This window comes from Dromiciops gliroides, chromosome 2 (genome assembly GCF_019393635.1).
Source record: "Dromiciops gliroides isolate mDroGli1 chromosome 2, mDroGli1.pri, whole genome shotgun sequence".
Taxonomy (NCBI): domain Eukaryota; kingdom Metazoa; phylum Chordata; class Mammalia; order Microbiotheria; family Microbiotheriidae; genus Dromiciops; species Dromiciops gliroides.
The window spans coordinates 306,586,238-306,605,396 of record NC_057862.1 but is presented as its reverse complement, the minus strand read 5'-3'; the positions used below and the strand labels follow the sequence as shown (position 1 = coordinate 306,605,396).

General features: G+C 39.0%; 1 protein-coding gene across 1 annotated transcript in view; it reads left to right on the top strand.

Annotated features, from left to right (window-relative positions):
- The first annotated feature begins 376 nt into the window (after positions 1-376).
- Positions 377-19,159, top strand: part of CDC23 (cell division cycle 23) — a 28,266-nt gene continuing 9,483 nt past the window's right edge. Inside the window, exons 1-3 of the mRNA XM_043980079.1 lie at positions 377-550; positions 644-716; positions 16,891-17,028. Coding sequence (XP_043836014.1) covers positions 396-550; positions 644-716; positions 16,891-17,028 — 366 coding nt within the window. The 5' untranslated portion in view covers positions 377-395. The remainder of the gene's footprint in view (positions 551-643; positions 717-16,890; positions 17,029-19,159) is intronic.

The window sequence follows — 19,159 nt, the reverse complement described above, 5'->3', positions numbered from 1 at the left end:
ATCGCCATAGGAACAAACCAAGCCTCCAGGGTCCCACCCAGTTCTACACAGGCCCCACCCACCAGTTTGTCCAGCATCCAATCATCGTCCCTGGTTCATGTCTAGTACCACCCTTATTTGGAAGGGGCCGGCTGCTCTCTTCCTTTTTCCCTGCCCAGGTGTCAGGGCTCTTTTGACTTTTTAGTTCTGACTTTCCCGCCTCAACGACTCCCAACCAATCAGGGGTCTCAGCCACTGTGCCTACCCAGCCTATTCTGGACGAGATGAAAAGCCCTAGTTCTGATTGGTCTAGCTGCCACGGGAGGTACCCTATAACCATGGGGCTCCTTACTAGGTGATCGTCAGCAAGTATCACCTCGCGTGATTGGCCAGGATAGGGGGACGGAGCCAGGAAGATGGCTGCTCTGGTCTCTGTTGCCGCGGCATCTATGCCTTCTGTGGTGGTTTCGGGGACTTGCAACGACTTCTCAGATCTGCGGGAAATCAAGAAGCAGCTGCTCCGGATCGCGGGGCTGAGCCGGGAGCGGGGTTTGCAGCACAGTGGGAAATGGTAAGGCTTCGGGGTCTGGAGTGGGAAGCCGGGCCCGGGCCCTCGCTCCAGGTGCCCTTTCTCCCTCACTGGCTCGGCTTTTCTCTGTTTCAGGGCCTCGGAACTGGCCTTCTCCCTGGCCCCTTTGCCCCTGTCTGAGCTGCCGCCGCCTCCACCCATCACTGAGGTAATAACTTTTCCCCACCCCACTCCCCACCTCCGTTACAGGTGTCTGAATAATGACACCTTCATCTCCCGTCCCGGGAATTTACAAGACATTTACAAAACTCTTTACACGTCATGTTTCTTTGGCTTTTCTCGAAGTTCTTGTTAAGGGAAAAAAAAAGGCAGTAGTTTAGGTCTCGCGGTTCCCATTTTACAAATGAGAAAGCCGAGGCTCAAAGGAGTAAACTGAGTTAGCATAGGGTGTACAGGTGGAAAAGGCCTTAGCGATCAATTAGGTCAGTCCCCTTATTTTGTGGATGAAACTGAGGCCCTAAGAGGTGAAGTGACTTTCCCAAAGCCATCCGTCTAATAAGTGGTAGAGCCCTAAGTCAGAATGGAAAAGGACTGTATGTAGGTCGTTCAGTCTAGGTCCCAGGGTTACCGTCTACAATATCTTGGACTCGACAGTTGGTTATCTAGCCTCATTTAGAGATTTAGAGGAGGCCTTGGGGGATTGGAAGAGCAGGTTATGGGACTTGAGATAGATGGGCTGGAAGCTACGGTGTTTGAGGAATTACCAACAAAAATGATGAGGAGTCACGCCCAGTATCTCTTGAGCAACACATTCGACTTTGGGACACTTCTAGTTTTTAGGAAGTTTTGTCTTGCATTGAACATTAGTATATACTCAGTGCTTCTATCTTTCCTTTGTGGCCCGGCAGAGCAAATCTAATTCCTCTTCCACTTGACAGCCTTCTGTATACTTCAGTCAATCAATAAACGCTTATTAAATACACAGTATCTAGCATGTGGGGTAGCTAGGTGGTACAGTGGATCGATCACTGGGCTTGGAGTCAGAAAGAGCAGAATTCAAATATGACCTCAGACACTAGCTGTCTGAGCAAGAATTCTACAGGCAAATAGGGAGATAGGAGACATAAGTGAGTAAGTCACTTAAGCTCTGCCTGCATAAAACTGGAGAAGGAAATGGCAAACCACTTCAGTATCTTTGCCAAGAAGACCCCATGGACAGATTGGTTCACAGGGTCATGAACAGTCTGGACACAACTGAACAACAATAACAAATATGGCATGTACTCTGCTAGATGATGTGTATACAAATAGAAAAAACAAAGCTTGCTATTCTGTGTGTGTACATGTGTATATACTACATAAATACTAGGTAGGAAGAACATTAGTAGTTTGGGGGAATCATTCGAGGCTTCATATAGAAGGAGGTGCTCGAAGTACATTTTGAAGAGTAGGATTCTATGAGATGTTTAAGGAGTGTATTCCAGTTATAGGGGATGGCCAGTGCAAAGGCCCTATAGTTGGTGGGCACTTTGCTAGGTGCCTGCTGACAAGTAGTAGCGCCTCTTTTTTTTTTTTTTTTTTACTTTTTGCAGGGCAGTGAGGGTTAAGTGACTTGCCCAGGGTCACACAGCTAGTAAGTGTCAAGTGTCTGAGGCCGGACTTGAACTCAGGTCCTCCTGAATCCAGGGCCAGCGCTTTATCCACTGTGCCACCTAGCTGCCCCAGTAGTAGCACCTCTTGAAGAAAAGGTTTCTGAGAGGTGAGGTATGGGGGAAGGAAGGGAAATGGAATGATAGGAAGTTATAGTTAGAGGAATGTCAAAGAAGTGGAATACTTGTAGGTAATAGTGAGATCCAGGGTGTAAACGTTCCTGGGGAATGGGAGGAGGGCTTGGAGGATTGGAAGAGCAGGTTATGGGACTTGCGATTGATGGGCTAGGAAGCTAGGGTATTTGAGGAATTACCAACAAAAATGTTGAAGTCTCCCAATATAAGAAAGGAGTTGGGGGTGGAGGGCAGCTAGATGGTGGAATGGATAAAGCACTGGCCCTGGATTCAGGAGGACCTGAGTTCAAATCCAGCCTCAGACACTTGACCCTAGTTGTGTGACCTTGGGCAAGTCACTTAACCCTCATTGCCCAAAAAAAAGAAGAAAAGAAAAAGAAAGGAAAGAAAGGAGTTAGGAAGGAGAGGGAGGCAGTGAGCCAGGTGCTGGATGAATCCCTTAGTAAAGGAGGAAGAATGAATAACGACTATGATTTGAATAAGGTGGAAAAATTGTAATTGAGTCAACTTAAAAGGACGGGTTTCTAAATGATATCTACTAAGTCAGTGGCAGTGGAGAGCAAGAATTCCAATTCTCTATTTGGGAACAGTGTGCGTTGTGTGAATTAAGGTTCAACCAGTACTGGAGAAAATGGCAAGGGATATAGTATTCTTTAGGGGAAGTCACTTCTCAGTGAGAGCAAGCAGATGGGGTATGAGAGGAAGAGGTCCAAAAAGAAAGGAAATTTGTTGACTACAAAAGGTAAATTCTAGAGGGCACAGTAGGAGTGGGCAGGATTGGAGTGAGAGATGGGGTAAGGTTAAGGAGAGTTGGATTGGTAGAATTGAAGGTAGAGGTTGGGCATAGTCTAATGCTTAGGTAGTTGGTGATTAAGCAAACCCTGGATTGGAGGGTAGCTTGAAGACAGCTAACATGTCCCCACTCAGTTTTTGCTTCTCCAGATTCCATTAACCAACTTCACGGCAAGTGTTTTTGCTATTATAACACAGCTGCTTCCAACTTATAAAGTGCTTTACTCATAATAATGTGGGTTGAGGAGTAAAGGTTTTTTGTTATACCTTTTGCATTTTGCTAAACATGTCTCTACTAATTTCCTGTTTCTCTTGTTCTTTTTTTGTGGGTAATCTTTTTTTGTTTGTTTGTTTTTTTGGTGTGGGCAGTTAGGGTTAAGTGACTTGCCCAGGGTCACACAGCTAGTAAGTGTCAAGTGTCTGAGGCCAGATTTGAATTCAGGTCCTCCTGTATCCAGGCCCGGTGCTTTAATCCACTGAGCCACCTAGCCGCCCCCTCTTGTTCTTTTTTTTTTTAATAAAACTAGAGATTTGAACTTGATCTTTAAAACTTCCTACTTTGACATTGCACATTCAATTTTGTGTGGGAAGGCAGGGCAGGGATTATTTATTTTCATTTTTTAACAGGTGAAGAAATTTAGGCCTAGGGAGATTAAGCAACTTGCTGATGGTTGTTGTTGCTGATGGTGAGTGTTATATTGTGATTGGATCCTAGCTTTCTTGATTCCTAACCAGTTGTTTTCATTATACCGTACCACTTCTTCATAGGAAAGGGAAAATCCTTTTCTTCTTAGTAATTTATCTTCATTCCTGTTCTGTGTACTTCTAGGATAGTGCTTCTTATGCACAGATCTGTCATTTCACTCTTCTGCTCAAAAATATTCAGTGATTCCTTCAAGAAAGCTCAAACTTTGGCTGGCATTCAAGACCCCCATAATTTGGTGCCAATGTACCTTTCCAGCCTTATCCATCTGCTCTAACTGAGCTAAACTGGACTACTCATGGCTCTTGAACATATTTCTATTCCTTTGCTGTCAGTGTACCCTGTGCCTGGAATGTCTTCTATCTCCCTATTTGCCTGTAGAATTCTTATGCATCATTCAAAGCTCAACCAAATGCTCTCTTTGAAACAACATAGTAGACAGAATGGTAGATTTGGAGTATAGTACAGATTCTGTCTCTGATATTTAACTGTGTATGATCTTGGGCAAGTTATTTAACGTCTCTATGTTTCAGTGCCCTCATCTTTAAAATGGGACTTTGGACCAGGTGATTTTTAAGGTCCTTTTCTGCCCTAAATCTAATCCTAATTTCTTCCCAAAGTCTTTTCTAATTTTCTCTACTCCCACCAATTAATACATCATTCAAGTGCCTACTATATGCCAGGAACTATGCTTGGTGCTGGGGATTCAAAGACAAAAATTAAATAGTTCCTGCTTTGAAGGAAGTTACATTCTATTGGGAGACATGCAAAGTTAGTCCATGGTAGCTTTCTTTGGGAGGCTACAACTGCCCAGTATCAAATGAGACCTAAAATGGCACTTTAGCTCGGCTTTTAAGGAAGCAAGAGATTCTAAGAGACAGGGGTACAGCAAGAGTATAGTGCAGGCTGTGCAAAGGCACAGATATAGGACAGGAGGTGGAACGTTGTGTGTCAGTAGCAATTTGGAGGCCAGTTTGTCTGGAATAAAAAGTACATGAAGGGGAGTGATATTTAATAGTCCTGGAAAAATAGACCTCACTAAGATTGTGAAGGGTGTAAATGCAAAACAGAAGAGTTTGTATTTGATTTCAGAGGCAACATGGAGCCATTTGAGTTTTTTGAGAAGGGGAGTTACATATTCTTGTGCTCTATGTGTGCCTGGTGGACTGGAGAAGGGAGAGACTTGATTCAGGAAGACCACTTGAGAGTATAGCAGGAGTTCAGCTTAGAGGTGATAAGGGTCTGAACTGGAGTGGTGGCTATGGGGATGGAGAGAAGGAAATGGATGACAAAGTAGTTGTGGAGGTGGAATTGCTGATTGCTTATTGGGGTGAGGGAAAAGGGAGAATGAGGGAGAGTGAAAAGTTGAGAGGAGAATCTTTTTGGGGGGGGGGTGAGGCAGTTGGGGTTAAGTGACTTGCCCAGGGTCACACAGCTAGTGTCAAGTGTCTGAGGCCAGATTTGAACTCAGGTCTTCCTGACTTCAGGGCTGGTGCTCTATTCACTGTGCCACCTAGCTGCCCCGAGAAGAGACTCTTGATGTTATTGTCAACCTGAATCCCTAGAAGGCTAATGGTGCCTTTCATCGAAATGGATAGACATGTTGAGTTTAAATATCTATGAAACATTCAATTGCAAATGTTAATCAGGGCCTATCTGCTCAGTTGTACTAGTGCATTAAAGAGTTATGATACAAAGTTTGATTTTTAATAGTGTATATTGTAGTTCTAAGTATCAGATTCTAAGGCCCCTACTAGATTATTTATTTCTTGAGATAAGGAATCATAACCAATCCAAATTTTAAATATTATCCTCCATGTGGCATACTTCTTTATACACACACACACACACACACACACACACACACACACACACACACTTTCTCTCAATAATTTCCTTGTTGATTAATTGATCCCCATAGCTCCCTGGAAAGGGAGATGTGCTTAATTACCTTCTTTTTTCTTTTTAAAAATTACCTTCTAATGAAAGGGAAGCAGATCATTTGGATTAGACTCCAATTATGAATTTGGATTAGAATCCTGAAAAGGGCAGTTTTGTTGAATTAGTTCAGAACTAGGTCCCCTATATTTAATTCTAGGCAATCTACAAAAAAAGCCCACTTTTTGGTCACCTGACCACCAAGTTGTAAGTGATATTGATTAGCTAATATTTGTTATGTATTGGGCTAGCATTAGATTTATTATTGTACTGATAACCTTCAACCTCCCATGAGATATATTAATCTAGTATGTTCTTATGTTCTTTGAAATGTATTATATGTAGTGTTTCCATGAAGCTCCATATTTGTTTTTTTGGAACTCTTCTCCCCCCCCCTTTTTTGGGGCAATGAGGGTTAAGTGACTTGCCCAGGGTCAAACAGCTAGTGTCAAGTATCTGAGGCTGGATTTGAACTCAGGTCCTCCTGAATCCAGGGCTGGTGCTTTATCCACTGCACCACCTAGCTGCCCCTAGAACTCTTTATTATTAAAATAACTCATTATGTGGTGATTTAAGGTTTATAAAAGTTCCTCATGACTGTGAGGTAGGCTACTGAGGCCTTGGAGTGACTTGCCCATGGTGACACAACTAGTAATGTCTGATCTGGGTCTGGGCTGAGGAGTTTCTACTCTAGGTCCAATACACTCTGTACCATTTGATGGGGCACTTCTTTAATTTCTTGTTAAGACATACAACTAATCCGTCTTTGAGCTTGTGAATTTAAACCAAAATGAGTCTTAAAGCTTTGCCTTTATTTCTCTAGCTCTTAAGAGTTTTGCTTAGGCTTTGTAGATACATTGTTGGGAAAAAAGATAAAGAAAAAACCTTTTCATGGGAAGTTTGGTTAAAAAAAAAAACCATTATAAACTTAACTGTCTGCCAGCATATTCAAATAAAAAAGAAAATGTTGTATATGGAACCATAGAACTTCCATTTATTTTTTTCAAGTGTCTATTAGTTTTACTAAAATCCCCCTCATTGTATCTATGTCCTTTTTGGTCAGTTATTCAGTGCCTTCCAGATGGCTTCTTGTTGCTTCTGGGATCAAATACAGACTCTTCTGTTTGGCATTTATACACCCTTCACAATCTTATTGCAGCCTTTCTTTCCAGGACTATGAAGTATCACTCCCTTTCATGTACTTTATATTCCAGACAAACTGGCCTCCTTACTGCTGCTGACACACAGCATTCTATCTCCTGCCTCCTATATCTGTGCCTTTGCCCAGGTCTTTCAGCAACCTGCACTAGACTCTTGCTGTACCCCTGCCTCTTAGATTCTCTTGCTTCCTTACAAATTGAGCTAAAGCACAATATTAGGTCTTTCCTGATCATTGGGCAACTAGGGTCTCCCCTAAATAGTTGTCTCAGTTCCTGTATCTGTTTACTTCTTCTACATCACTACATCATTTCTGATGTCTTTCCATCCTTATGTTTATTGTTCATGCTTGTCATTTCTTAGGGCACAATAGCAATTCTCAGTGTTTGTATTTCAGAATTTAACTGTTTTTCAATTGTTGTGCAAATGTTTTTTCCCTCCATTTTTGTGCTCTTTTTGTAGAGATGGGCCTTTTTTCTTTTTGTCTTTATAAATAATTTCCTTAAGGTATAGTCTTTGTAGTAGAATCCTTTACTTTTCCTTCCTTCCTTCCTTCCTTCCTTCCTTCCTTCCTTCCTTCCTTCCTTCCTTCCTTCCTTCCTTCCTTCCTTCCTTCGGGGCAGTGAAGGTTAATTGACTTGCCCAGGGTCACACAGCTAGTAAGTGTCAAGTGTCTGAGGCTGGATTTGAACTCAGGTCCTCCTGAATCCAAGGCTGGTGCTTTATCCACTGCGCCACCTAGCTGCCCCCTGAATGATATCTTTTAATAATGATATTCCTTTTTTAAGGCAGCACTTTGTTTTAATCTTTTAAATTTAATCTTTTTTTTTGGTTTTGCTAACTTGTTGGAGGAACATTGAAACATTGTACTTTTGTTATAAAGCTAAACAATGAGTCTCTCAGTTTGACAGCTTAGATATCTCATAAAATCTTATCCCATCCAGTTCCCTCATTTTACAGATGAGGGACTGAGGTCCAGAAAAGTTAAGTAACTTGTTCAGGGTCACAAATGTTTATTGACTGACACAGACATTTATGATTAAGGATTTCAACCCAAGTCCTTGGATTGCAAATTTAGCATATTTCTTACCATCTACTGTAATTTTAATTTAAAATTTTTTCTCAATTACATGTAAAGATATATTTTTAGTTCCAAATTTTTCTTCCATTCTCCCTTCTCATCCCCCTTCTGAGGCCAACAAGCAATTTGATATGTTATATATTACAATCCTGTTAAACATATTTCCACATTAATCAGAACAAAAGAAAAAAAAACACAAGAAAGAATAAGAACAGGAACAAAAAAACCAACAAAAGTGAAAATAGTATGCTTCAGCCTGCATTCAGACTCCATAGTTCTGTTTTTGAATGTGAAGAACATTTTCCACCAGAAGTCTTTTTCTTACCATCTACTATAGCACACCACTGGTGGTTGGTTTTTGTTTCTTTTTTGCTGTGGGGTGGGGGAGGTGAAGATTGAGCTTTTCATAGTTTTATTTTCTAATTTTTAAAACTTTAACTCGTTAATTTTTGATTTTTTTTGTAAACAAAAGCATTCAGTGATATAAATTTTCTTTTGAGTACAGCTTTGTTTGAATCCCAGACATTAATAGATTTAGTCAATTAACAAGCATTTAGTATGTTCCTACTATGTACTAGGCACTAGAAATACAAATACAAAGTCAAGGCAGACCCTGCCTCTCAAATAGCTTGTATTCTACTGGGGGGTATATAATATATTCAGAGATAAGTAAATGTTGAGTGTACCTGGATAAATACAAAGTAATTTGGGAGAAGTTGGGAAATGCCTCTGGAAGAGAGGCTTGGGGTTCAAAGAAGCCGAGGTAGGGAACGAAAGTAGTGCAAAGGCATGAAGATGGAAGGTCCGGTGTCATATATAATATGTAGTACAATTGTATTTAGATTATCATCTTTAATATGTTTATCATCTCTGTAATTTGATCTTTAACCCAGATGTTAGTCAGCAAGTAATTTTTTTTTTTCTAGTTTCCATCTACACAGACCTTCATCATTTTGTTATGTTCTGTGTTAGTTACTGTTTTTATTGCAATAGATGGAGGGATTAGGTCTGTGATTTTTTTTTTTTAAGTGAGGCAATTGGGGTTAAGTGACTTGCCCAGGGTCACACAGCTAGTAAGTGTTAAGTGTCTGAGGCCGGATTTGAACTCAGGTATTCCTGACTCCAGGGCCGGTGCTCTATCCGCTGCGCCACCTAGCTGCCCCGAGGTCTGTGATTTTTGAGTGACATGGATGAGGTAACTCCTCTTGGATGAGGTAACTCCTCTACCAATGCAGGTCAACCTTCTGTGCAATTTATAATCTTAGTTGCCCAGAGCACTGGGAGATAAAGGAACTAGCTCAGGGTCATAATCCATTATCTGCCATATTGCAATATTTTAAAAATTCATTGTTTATTATTTCTAACTTTTTCTTTGGACCCTAGAACATTCTGTCTTTGTTAACATTTCATTCATTTGCAAAAAGAGTTATATTTCCTACTTTACCTTTTCAGTATTTATATGTTAAATTCAGTTTCTTCATCATGCTATAAATGTTAGTATTTCTTCTTTACTTTGTTTGTAATACTCTATTAGTGTGGCACTTTGAAATCTCCAGCTACTAATTGTTTTTCTCTCTAATTCTTTTAGTAATCTAGCTAAGTCTTCCCTTATGATTTTCCTATGTCATTAGGTATGTAGATATTTAATGTTTATATTCTATGGTTGTCAATGGTATTGTTGGAAGTATAATTTTCTTATTTCTTAAGCTTTCCAATATTCAACTTTTTTCCAATAGCAACACTTGTAGTCCATTCTTTTGTCTTACATTTTTATGTCTCACTGCATTAGGTGTGTTTCCCGTAGCCACATATTGTTATGATGTTTTTAATCCATTCAGTTACCTTTTAAAAAAAATTTCTGTGATGTAATTCATTGAAGGTTATAATTTTTAAATTTAATTTATCTCCATGAGACTATTTTATTTATTTTTGTTGGAAAGGAATACTTTCTTGTTTGACTTGTAATAATCCTCTCTGAATTTTAACTCATACTCGTACAATACTAAATGTAATTACTATGTCTTCTAGTAACTCTATAAATTCTTAATAAATTGAACTTCTATATCCCCTCCTCTGTGATAGTTTTGCTCTACGATTGTTTTCCTTCTCCCCATTGTGTTGCTTTTGACTTTTTTGATTATCCTTCCATAATTTCTCATTTTTTCCCCTCAGATTGTGACTAGTTATTCAGAGTTGTAACTGCTTTTCATAACTCGATGATGCTCTGCTTTCTTGTTGGTTTTGCATATCAGAAAGTGTTCTTCCCTGCCACAAGATTCTGAAATTCACATGGACTCCTAAATTGCCATCTTTTATCTCAAAAGGAATGTTTATCTTACCTAGAAGATTGATTTTTGGGATGAAATCCTATATTTTTTAGTTTTCAGAATCACCTTTCTCTCTGTGTCTCTCTCCATCTTAGACTGTTAAATTGATTTTTGGAAGGTAATCAGTGTTTTCCTTTATGACTACTTGTAAAGTTATCATTTTGATTGCAATTTTTAAGCTTGACATTTATCACAGAATCTCTCCTCTGAGGAGGAAGAGGCCACTTGGAAGCCATCCAGCTGAATCCATACCTGAATCTGAATCCTCTCTATAATATATCCACTAAGTGGTCATTCAGCTTTTGTTTGAGGATCTTTAATGAAGAGGCATCCTATTCCAATGTGAGATGGTTTTAAAAATCATTGATATTTTTCATTTTTACATACTTATCTAATTATCCTTTCCCTTCCCTTTGTATTATTCCTTGTAATAAAGAATACAAAAGAAGGGGACAATAACTGTTTGCCAAAACTAACCAGCATATTGAAAAAAGTCTCACACATTTTTTGCTGCACACCCATGGTCCATTTGGGGAGCAGTTTTGGTTGGTACAAAGTGTTTCTTTACACCAAGGTTAATTTTGCCTCCATGAAGCTTTTTATTCATTGCTCCTAGTTTTCTCTTTGGGCCCAGGAGAACCTGTTGGAAGTAAGATCAATGTAACATCCCTTCAAATACTTAAAGATATCTATCATGGGCCCCATGATAGACAGGTTAAACATTTTTTCCTTCGGGTAGTTTAGAAGAGTTATGAATATATTTATAATTAGCTTGGAGTCAGGAGAACAAAATTTGAGTATCGGCTCTAATCCTAGCTGTGTATTCCAGGGTCTTTAATATTGGGGATTAAATAATATTGTACTTGTACCACCTACATTGTATAAGTATTGTGATTAGTGCTTTGTAAACCTTAAAATGCTACAGAAATGTCAATTATTAATATTCTTGGATTATTTGCTTATACTTCCATAGCCTTTGCAGTCTACTAGTCTACTAAGAATAGACTGTCTCTATATCAATGTGTTATTGCTATTTCTGAGTTTTGTTTTTTTTTAACTTTTATTTATTTATTTGTTTTTACTATCAACCAATTCCCCTACATTAAAAATATACTGTTAATGTGGGAGGGGAGAAACAAAAAATCATGAGAAGAGTGAGGTAGGAGCAGAAATTATACCTCAGTGAACACTTTTTTTTTTTTAAGTGAGGCAATTGGGGTTAAGTGACTTGCCCAGGGTCACACAGCTAGTAAGTGTTAAGTGTCTGAGGCCGGATTTGAACTCAGGTACTCCTGAATCCAGGGCCAGTGCTCTATCCACTGCGCCACCTAGCCTCCCCTCAGTGAACACTTTTAATGGACAAACCTTTGAAGTTTATATAGATGAATTGGGTGGTAGAAATTTTTCCCTTTCTACTTAGCAAGGAATTTTCTCTATGAATATAAACTTTTAGCTTATATACATATTTCCTTAATGAAAAATGGAAATATCACACTTGCACCCTGAACAATACCTGTCAATATCACTGTATTTTAAAACTATCCTGAGAGTGTAAATATAATACACTGTTGGTGAAGCTATATAAACTGATCCAACCATTTTGGAAAGCAATCTAGAATTATGCTCAAAGAGTTATAAAACTGTGTATATTCTTTGACAGCAATACCGTTATTAGGTCTGTTTCCCAAGGTTATCAGGGAAAAAAGAAAAGAACTTACATGTTCTAAATATTTATAGCAGGTCTCTTTGTGATGGCAAAGAACTGAAAATTGAGGGGATGCTCATGAGTTGGGCAATTCTAAACAAGTTATAGTTTATGATTGTGCCGGAATACTACTTTGCTATAAGAAATAATAAGCTTGGGGCAGCTAGGTGGCGTAGTGGATAAAGCACCAGCCCTGAAGTCAGGAGTACCTGAGTTCAAATCCGGCCTCAGACACTTAACACTTACTAGCTGTGTGACCCTGGGCAAGTCACTTAACCCCAATTGCCTCACTTTAAAAAAAAAAAAAGAAAGAAAGAAATAATAAGCTGGTTGATTTTAGAAAAACATGGGAAAACTTCCATGAAATAATGAAGAGTAAAATGAGTAGAATAGAGATTGTTGTATATAGTAATATCGTTTGAACAATAACTGTGAACAACTAAGTTATTTTGAGTATTGTAAATACTCAGATCAACAACAAAGGACCTGTGAAGGAAGATGCTATCCACCTCCAGGGAAAGAACTTATAGATAGAAGTACCTATAGTATGGTTTTATACATGTCTGTATCTTTGTCTAATGGTTGCCCTTCTCTAGTGCAGGATGGGGAAGGAAGGACGAAAAAATGCACAACAGAACAAAAGAAAACTCAGAAGTGCAGAAAAGCAGGGTAGCTTTGAAAACAGTGTGTAGTATTTATTTCGTAGGTTTTTTTTTTTAAAGTAAACAGTGTGAAATGGAGATTTATGGTTTCATATTGAATCCTTTTTTTCTGTTGTGTGGTATACGTGGTGTTTTTTTGGTCTTTTTATATTTGTTAAAAATAAATAATAAATTTTAAGATTAGTATAAATAAAAACAATTAGCAATTAGTTTGTATTTATATGGGACTTTAATTTCAAATATTATATAAAGGCATTATATAATATCCTCATAAATATGTACTATCCTTCATGAAATAGAACAGATTTTCTTTTTTGGGGGGGGGAATGAGGGTTAAGCGACTTGCCCAGGGTCACACAGCTAATAAGTGTCAAGTGTCTTAGGCCAGCTTTGAAATTAGGTCCTCCTGAATCCAGGGCCAGTGCCCCAACAGATTCTTATACTTTTTTTTTTTAAGTACAAGTTGTTTTATTCATAAAATGTTGGGAGATTTTCTGTTTTTTAAAGTGGGTCTAAGAATTTTTAAAGCATTAGGTAAGGGGGCAGCTAGGTGGTTCAGTGGATAAAGCACTGGCCCTGGATTCAGGAGGACCCAACTTCAAAGCTGGCCTCAGATACTTGACACTTACTAACTGTGTGACCCTGGGCAAGTCACTTAACCCTCAATGCCCTGAAAAAATACTGTAGTCTAATATTATGGTTTCTAGTTTCTCCTAGTAGCCCTTTGAACTCTCTACCTTTTATCTTTCATAATTATTCTTTCCCTACATCTTTATGAAAGACAAGTTTAGGGAATTGGGTTAAATAGTATTGGATGAAGTTAGAAGTGTCTTATTTGAAACTTTGTTTCCATTTTAAAAACAAATATTTCGGGGCAGCTAGGTGGCGCAGTAGATAAAGCACTGGCCCTGGATTCAGGAGTACCTGAGTTCAAATCCTACTTCAGACACTTGACACTTACTAGCTGTGTGACCCTGGGCAAGTCACAAAAAAAAACCCCATTGCCTTGCAAAAAAGAAAGAAAGAAAGAAAGAAAAACAAATATTTCTTTGTACATTAATTTCCTCATTTGGAAATATTAAAATAAATTAATAAATGCCTCCTTTAGTAATTAACTCCTGCTTTAGCTATTTATTAATACCCAGACAATAATTGAAAGTTTCATTCATTGGGATATTGCCAAATACCTGTGTTATATATATATATATATATAGGTGAGGCAATTGGGGTTATGTGACTTGCCCAGGGTCACACAGCTAGTAAGTATCAAGTGTCTGAGGCTGGATTTGAACTCAGGTACTCCTGACTCCAGGGCCAGTGCTCTATCCACTGCGCCATCTAGCTGCCCCACAGCCTTATATTTTAACCTTCCGTCATACTGTTTTTCCTGAATTAATATAATTTAACAGTGAACAGTGCCTTTTGGGGCAATTGTTAGTGACAATTTACAATATGAGACATATAGTTTCTGGGTAATTAAATCATTTTATTAATATGACTGGTGGGTTATTAATAAAATGAGGTCTATGGCAGTCTCTCTCAGACCAAACTGTCTTTGTCTTGCCGTTGGGTCTCCATTCATATACCCTTCTAGCTGTAGGAGGTCCATCACACAGCAATCAAACCTAATAGGTTAGCATCATTCAAGTCTAATTGCTTAGGAGGCAGAGCCAAGGTGGCAGAGGAAAGGCAGTGACTCTCCTAAACTCTCCCCAAGACTCCTCCAAATACCTTTAAATAATGCCATAAGACAATTCCTGGAGCAGAAGAACCCACAAAAGGACAGGGTGAAATAATATTTCAGCCAAAGATAACTTGGAAGGTTGGCAGGAAAGGTCTATCTCACTTGGGTGAGAGTGGAGAGCAGTCTACTGTAGACCATACCAGGGCAGTCACAGCTAGCACAGACCCAGCCCCAGCAAACCAGGAGCAGGCTTTGGGAGCCACTGAATCAGCAGAGTCAGTGAATGTTTCTGGAACTCTTAACCTACAGATGTTAAGGGGGTTCAGTAATTGGCTAGAAGGACATTATAGGAGTTTCTTTGCTGACAATGAGGCAGGACTCTGTAGCTTTGCCTGTACTTGGATCTAGGTCCCAGTCCTGGGTGGCAGTTCCAGAGTAGGGAAGAGCACTAGAACACCAGATCTTGTAGCCACAGTGGAGCAGGGACTCTCCTCATATTTCCAGGGCAGAAAAGCAGGCTTCTGATGACTCACAGACCAGAGCACAGGCCAGGAGAGTAGTAAACACACCTCACCTTAGATCATACCACTTTGGAAGAACTGAAAACTTGTAGATCCCTAGAAGTATCTCTGAAAACAGTTGCACAAAACCCCTGGACAGTGCACTTTCTACCCTGGAAGTAGAGCCCTGCTTTAACAAAGAGTTAAAAGTCAACAAATGGGCTGGGGAAATGAGCCAACAGAAAAAAAAAATTCTGACCACAGAAAGTTACTATGGTGACAAGAACGATAAAGTCAAAGCTTCTATATCCAAAGTGTCCAAGAAAATTGGTCTCAGGCCATGGAAGGACTCAAAAAGGACTTTGAAAATAAAGTAAGAAAGGTAGGGGGGAAAAAGGGGAAGAGAAATGAGTGATGCAAGAAAATTATGAAAAAAAATCAACAGCTTGGTAAAGGAGACAAAAAAAAATACTGAACAAAATAACACCTTAAAAAACAGACTAGGGGCAGCTAGGTGGCGCAGTGGATAGAGCACTGGCCCTGGAGTCAGGAGTACCTGAGTTCAAATCCGGCCTCAGACACTTAACACTTACTAGCTGTGTGACCTTGGGCAAGTCACTTAACCCCAATTGCCTCACTTAAAAAAAACACCAAAAAACAAACAAACAAACAAACAAAAACAGACTAGGCCAAATAGTAAAAGAGGTACAAAAAGCCAGTGAGGAAAAGAATGCCTTGAAAAACTGAATTAGCCAAATGGAAAGGAGGTAAAATTTTTACTGAAGAAAATAACTCCCTAAAAATTAGGATTGAGCAAGTGGAAGCTGATGACTTTATGAGCAATCAAGAAACAATAAAACGAAGCCAAAAGAATGAAAAAATAGAAGGCAATGTGCAAATCTAATTGATTGACATGATTGGAGGTAGGTTATATTGAAATTTGGGGTGGACTCGGGTTACTTATCTCTTGGGGAAGATGATGAAAAAAATGTAAGAACACAGAAAGAATGTTAGATCTCTATTTTCCACCTAGGTGTGCCTTAATCTCTTCAGTAGCTTTGAGTTATCTAGACAAAAGGATCTGTCTCCACTCAAGAGTCCTTTGTTAGCTTGGGTCTAGTGTGACCCAGATGAATCTTACTTTCAAGGACTTAGACTTTGAGTGGGGGTGGAAGAAAGGACTAAGAAAGAAGGGGAAGTCACTGGGTCCCCCAGTATATTGATTTTTGAGAAATATTTTTCACGTATTTTAACACCTTTCCCTCTCTTGTATTAAGCAACCAAGATAATTACTTTCGGGGCAGCTAGGTGGCGCAGTGGATAGAGCACTGGCCCTGGAGTCAGGAGTACCTGAGTTCAAATCTGGCCTCAGACACTTAACACTCACTAGCTGTGTGACCCTGGGCAAGTCACTTAACCCCAATTGCCTCACTAAAAAAAAAAAAAAAAGAAGAAGATAATTACTTTCCCTGAGACCTCAGTCAGCAGTAAAGCCAAGATCTGGAAGTTCAATAAAATATTGCCTGTATTCAAATTTTCAGCCTTTTATAGGTGCATATTTCTGGATTTATGTCACCATAAGTAATGACTGTGACATTGAAATATATAAGAAATTTTCTTTTCAGGAGTTTTATTACTCTTGTTTTTTTGTTGTTTTTTTTTTCAGGGCAGTGAGGGTTAAGTGACTTGCCCAGGGTCACACAGCTAGCAAGTGTCAAGTGTCTGAGGCCGGATTTGAACTCGGGTCCTCCTGAATCCAGGGCCGGTGCTTTATCCACTGTGCCATCTAGCTGCCCCCTATTACTCTTATTGTAAAATTTTAACATGAATAAAGAAGTGGTAGGTGGAAAATTCATGATCAGTGTTGGTAGTAGGAAATAAAAGTCAACAGGGAGAAGTTAAATAGGTATTTCTTTCTTCAGTTTTGAAATTCACAGGTATATTTCCTGGACTCTCATTGCTTGCTTTCTACTACCTTTGTTTTTCTTCTCCCTCCTTTTTCTCCTCCCCCTCAAGAAAAAAAATCTCTTCAAATTTTTTTTTTCTAGGAGGATGCACAAGATTTGGATGCTTACACTCTGGCCAAGGCCTACTTTGATGTAAAAGAATACGATCGGGCAGCTCATTTCCTTCGTGGCTGCAAGAGCCAGAAAGCCTATTTCCTCTATATGTATTCCAGATACCTGGTGAGAACGATTTCCAGATATGAATGAAGCATTTATTAAATGCTTAGTATGTGTAAAGCACTGCTCTAAAGTGCTGGGGATATGAACAGAGAAGCAAAACAGTCCATACTCTTAAGGATCTTTTACTCAAACTGAGGAGATAACACATAGGGAAGATTTAGAGTACAGCAGCAAACCACATATTAATGTATGTCTCTCTCTTTTTTTTTGCGGGGCAATGAGGGTTAAGTGACTTGCCCAGGGTCACAAAGCTAGTAAGTGCCAAGTGTCTAAGGCTGGATTTGAACTCAGGTCCTTCTGATTCTAGGACCAGTGCTTTATCCACTGCACCACCTAGCTGCCCCCAATGTCTCTTCTTTAATGACATTTCTGCCACAAAAAAATCATATCGGCTTCTAATGTTGAATCATTTGACAGTGCCAAAGATTTTGCTAGCAAGAACTTTTCTGAGTTGTTAGTAGCTGTGGCTGTAGTACCTGTAGGAGCAGATATAGCTTCAAGACCTTAATATAGCTTTATTATTTGGCACCAAAAAGAAGAGTGTTTTCCATTGCTTATGTAGCAGGATTTGGGGTCAGTTATATTCACTTGTAGGTCACCTTATCCTGCTAATGATTCATTCCCGTATTTAATTTTATCATCTTGAACTTTAAAGTAATCCAGTGAGATGTTTGAATATTTTCTTACTAATAAAATTGCAACATATTTCTCATTAATTGATCAGTTAACTCAAGCCTCTACCCCAGTTCATGAAATATTTTTATTTTAATAATTGGAGGAATCTCCTTTCCCAATAGTAGTTACTTAAAGCTCTCTCTAATATTACATCCCTTAATTTCTTAGGATTAAATAAACATTAAAGTTACTGGATATATAATTTATTAATGATAAAATCACTAATAAAACAGACATTTATTTACAATATTTTAGTTGTGAGAGAACAGAGCCAGAGTAATCTTCTCTTAGTTTGATGGCAAATGATTTGTTTTCCCTTCTGGAAACACAGTTCTACCCTTTGGTTGATTCAAGACACTGATTAAGGGCTCTTAAGAATTCTCTTCATATTTCTTCTCAAGATAAGAGTTAAATTCAGTTTCTTAGGAAAAAAAGTTACTTTAATTCTTTTTATTTGTTTTTAGCCATCATAGGTAATAGTCTTTGCAGGATACAGTATAAACTTTGAGTTTCTCACAGAATCTCCACAAAACTATTTTTACAATATTTCTTCATAAATTAATAGTTAAGACAGTTTTAACAAGAAAGAATTTTTTTCGCTTTTTTTTTTTTTTGTATTCTCCAGATACTCCTCATAGATCAAAACTGAAGCCAAATAAACTATCCTTGGCACCATATGGACAAACGCCTCATAGAATGACAGATATAGTACAACTGTCATTCCAAACTGCCCTTTTCTCAACATCCCATTTGGCTCTTAAAGACAGAGTAACAATATCTATAGTCTTTATGGGAGAGTCTAAGGAATGAGGGGTTACTCTTTTTTTTTTTTTTTTTGCATGGGGCAATGAGGGTAAAGTGACTTGCCCAGGGTCACACAGCTAGTAAGTGTCAAGTGTCTGAGGTCGGATTTGAACTCAGGTCCTTCTGAATCCAGGGCTGGTGCTTTATCCACTGCACCACCTAGATGCCTCCAAGGTGTTACTGTTAAATTGTGATAGCAGTAGGTATAGCAAAGAGCTACTTAATGAAATAACTTCCTAAATATCCCACTGGGGTGATGAAAGAATCTTAGAAATATTTCTCTTGGGGCACAATTTCTGGGTTATGTATTTCAAGTTGTGAAAGCCGCTTAATGCTCAAGAGTTTCCACTCTTGGGGCAGCTAGGTGGCTCAGTGGATAAGGCACCAGCCCTGGATTCAGGAGGACCTGAGTTCAAATCCACCCTCAGACCCTTGACACATACTAGCTGTGTGACCCTGGGGAAGTCACTTAACCCCAATTGCCTCACCAAAAAAAAAAAAAAGTTGCTGCTCTTGCTTAAGAAATAGTATAGGTACCCTGGCCTATCTTTTTTTTTTTTCAGGGCAATGGGGGTTAAGTGACTTCCCCAGGGTCACACAGCTAGTACCTGTTAAGTGTCTGAGGTCGGATTTGAATTCAGGTCCTCCTGAA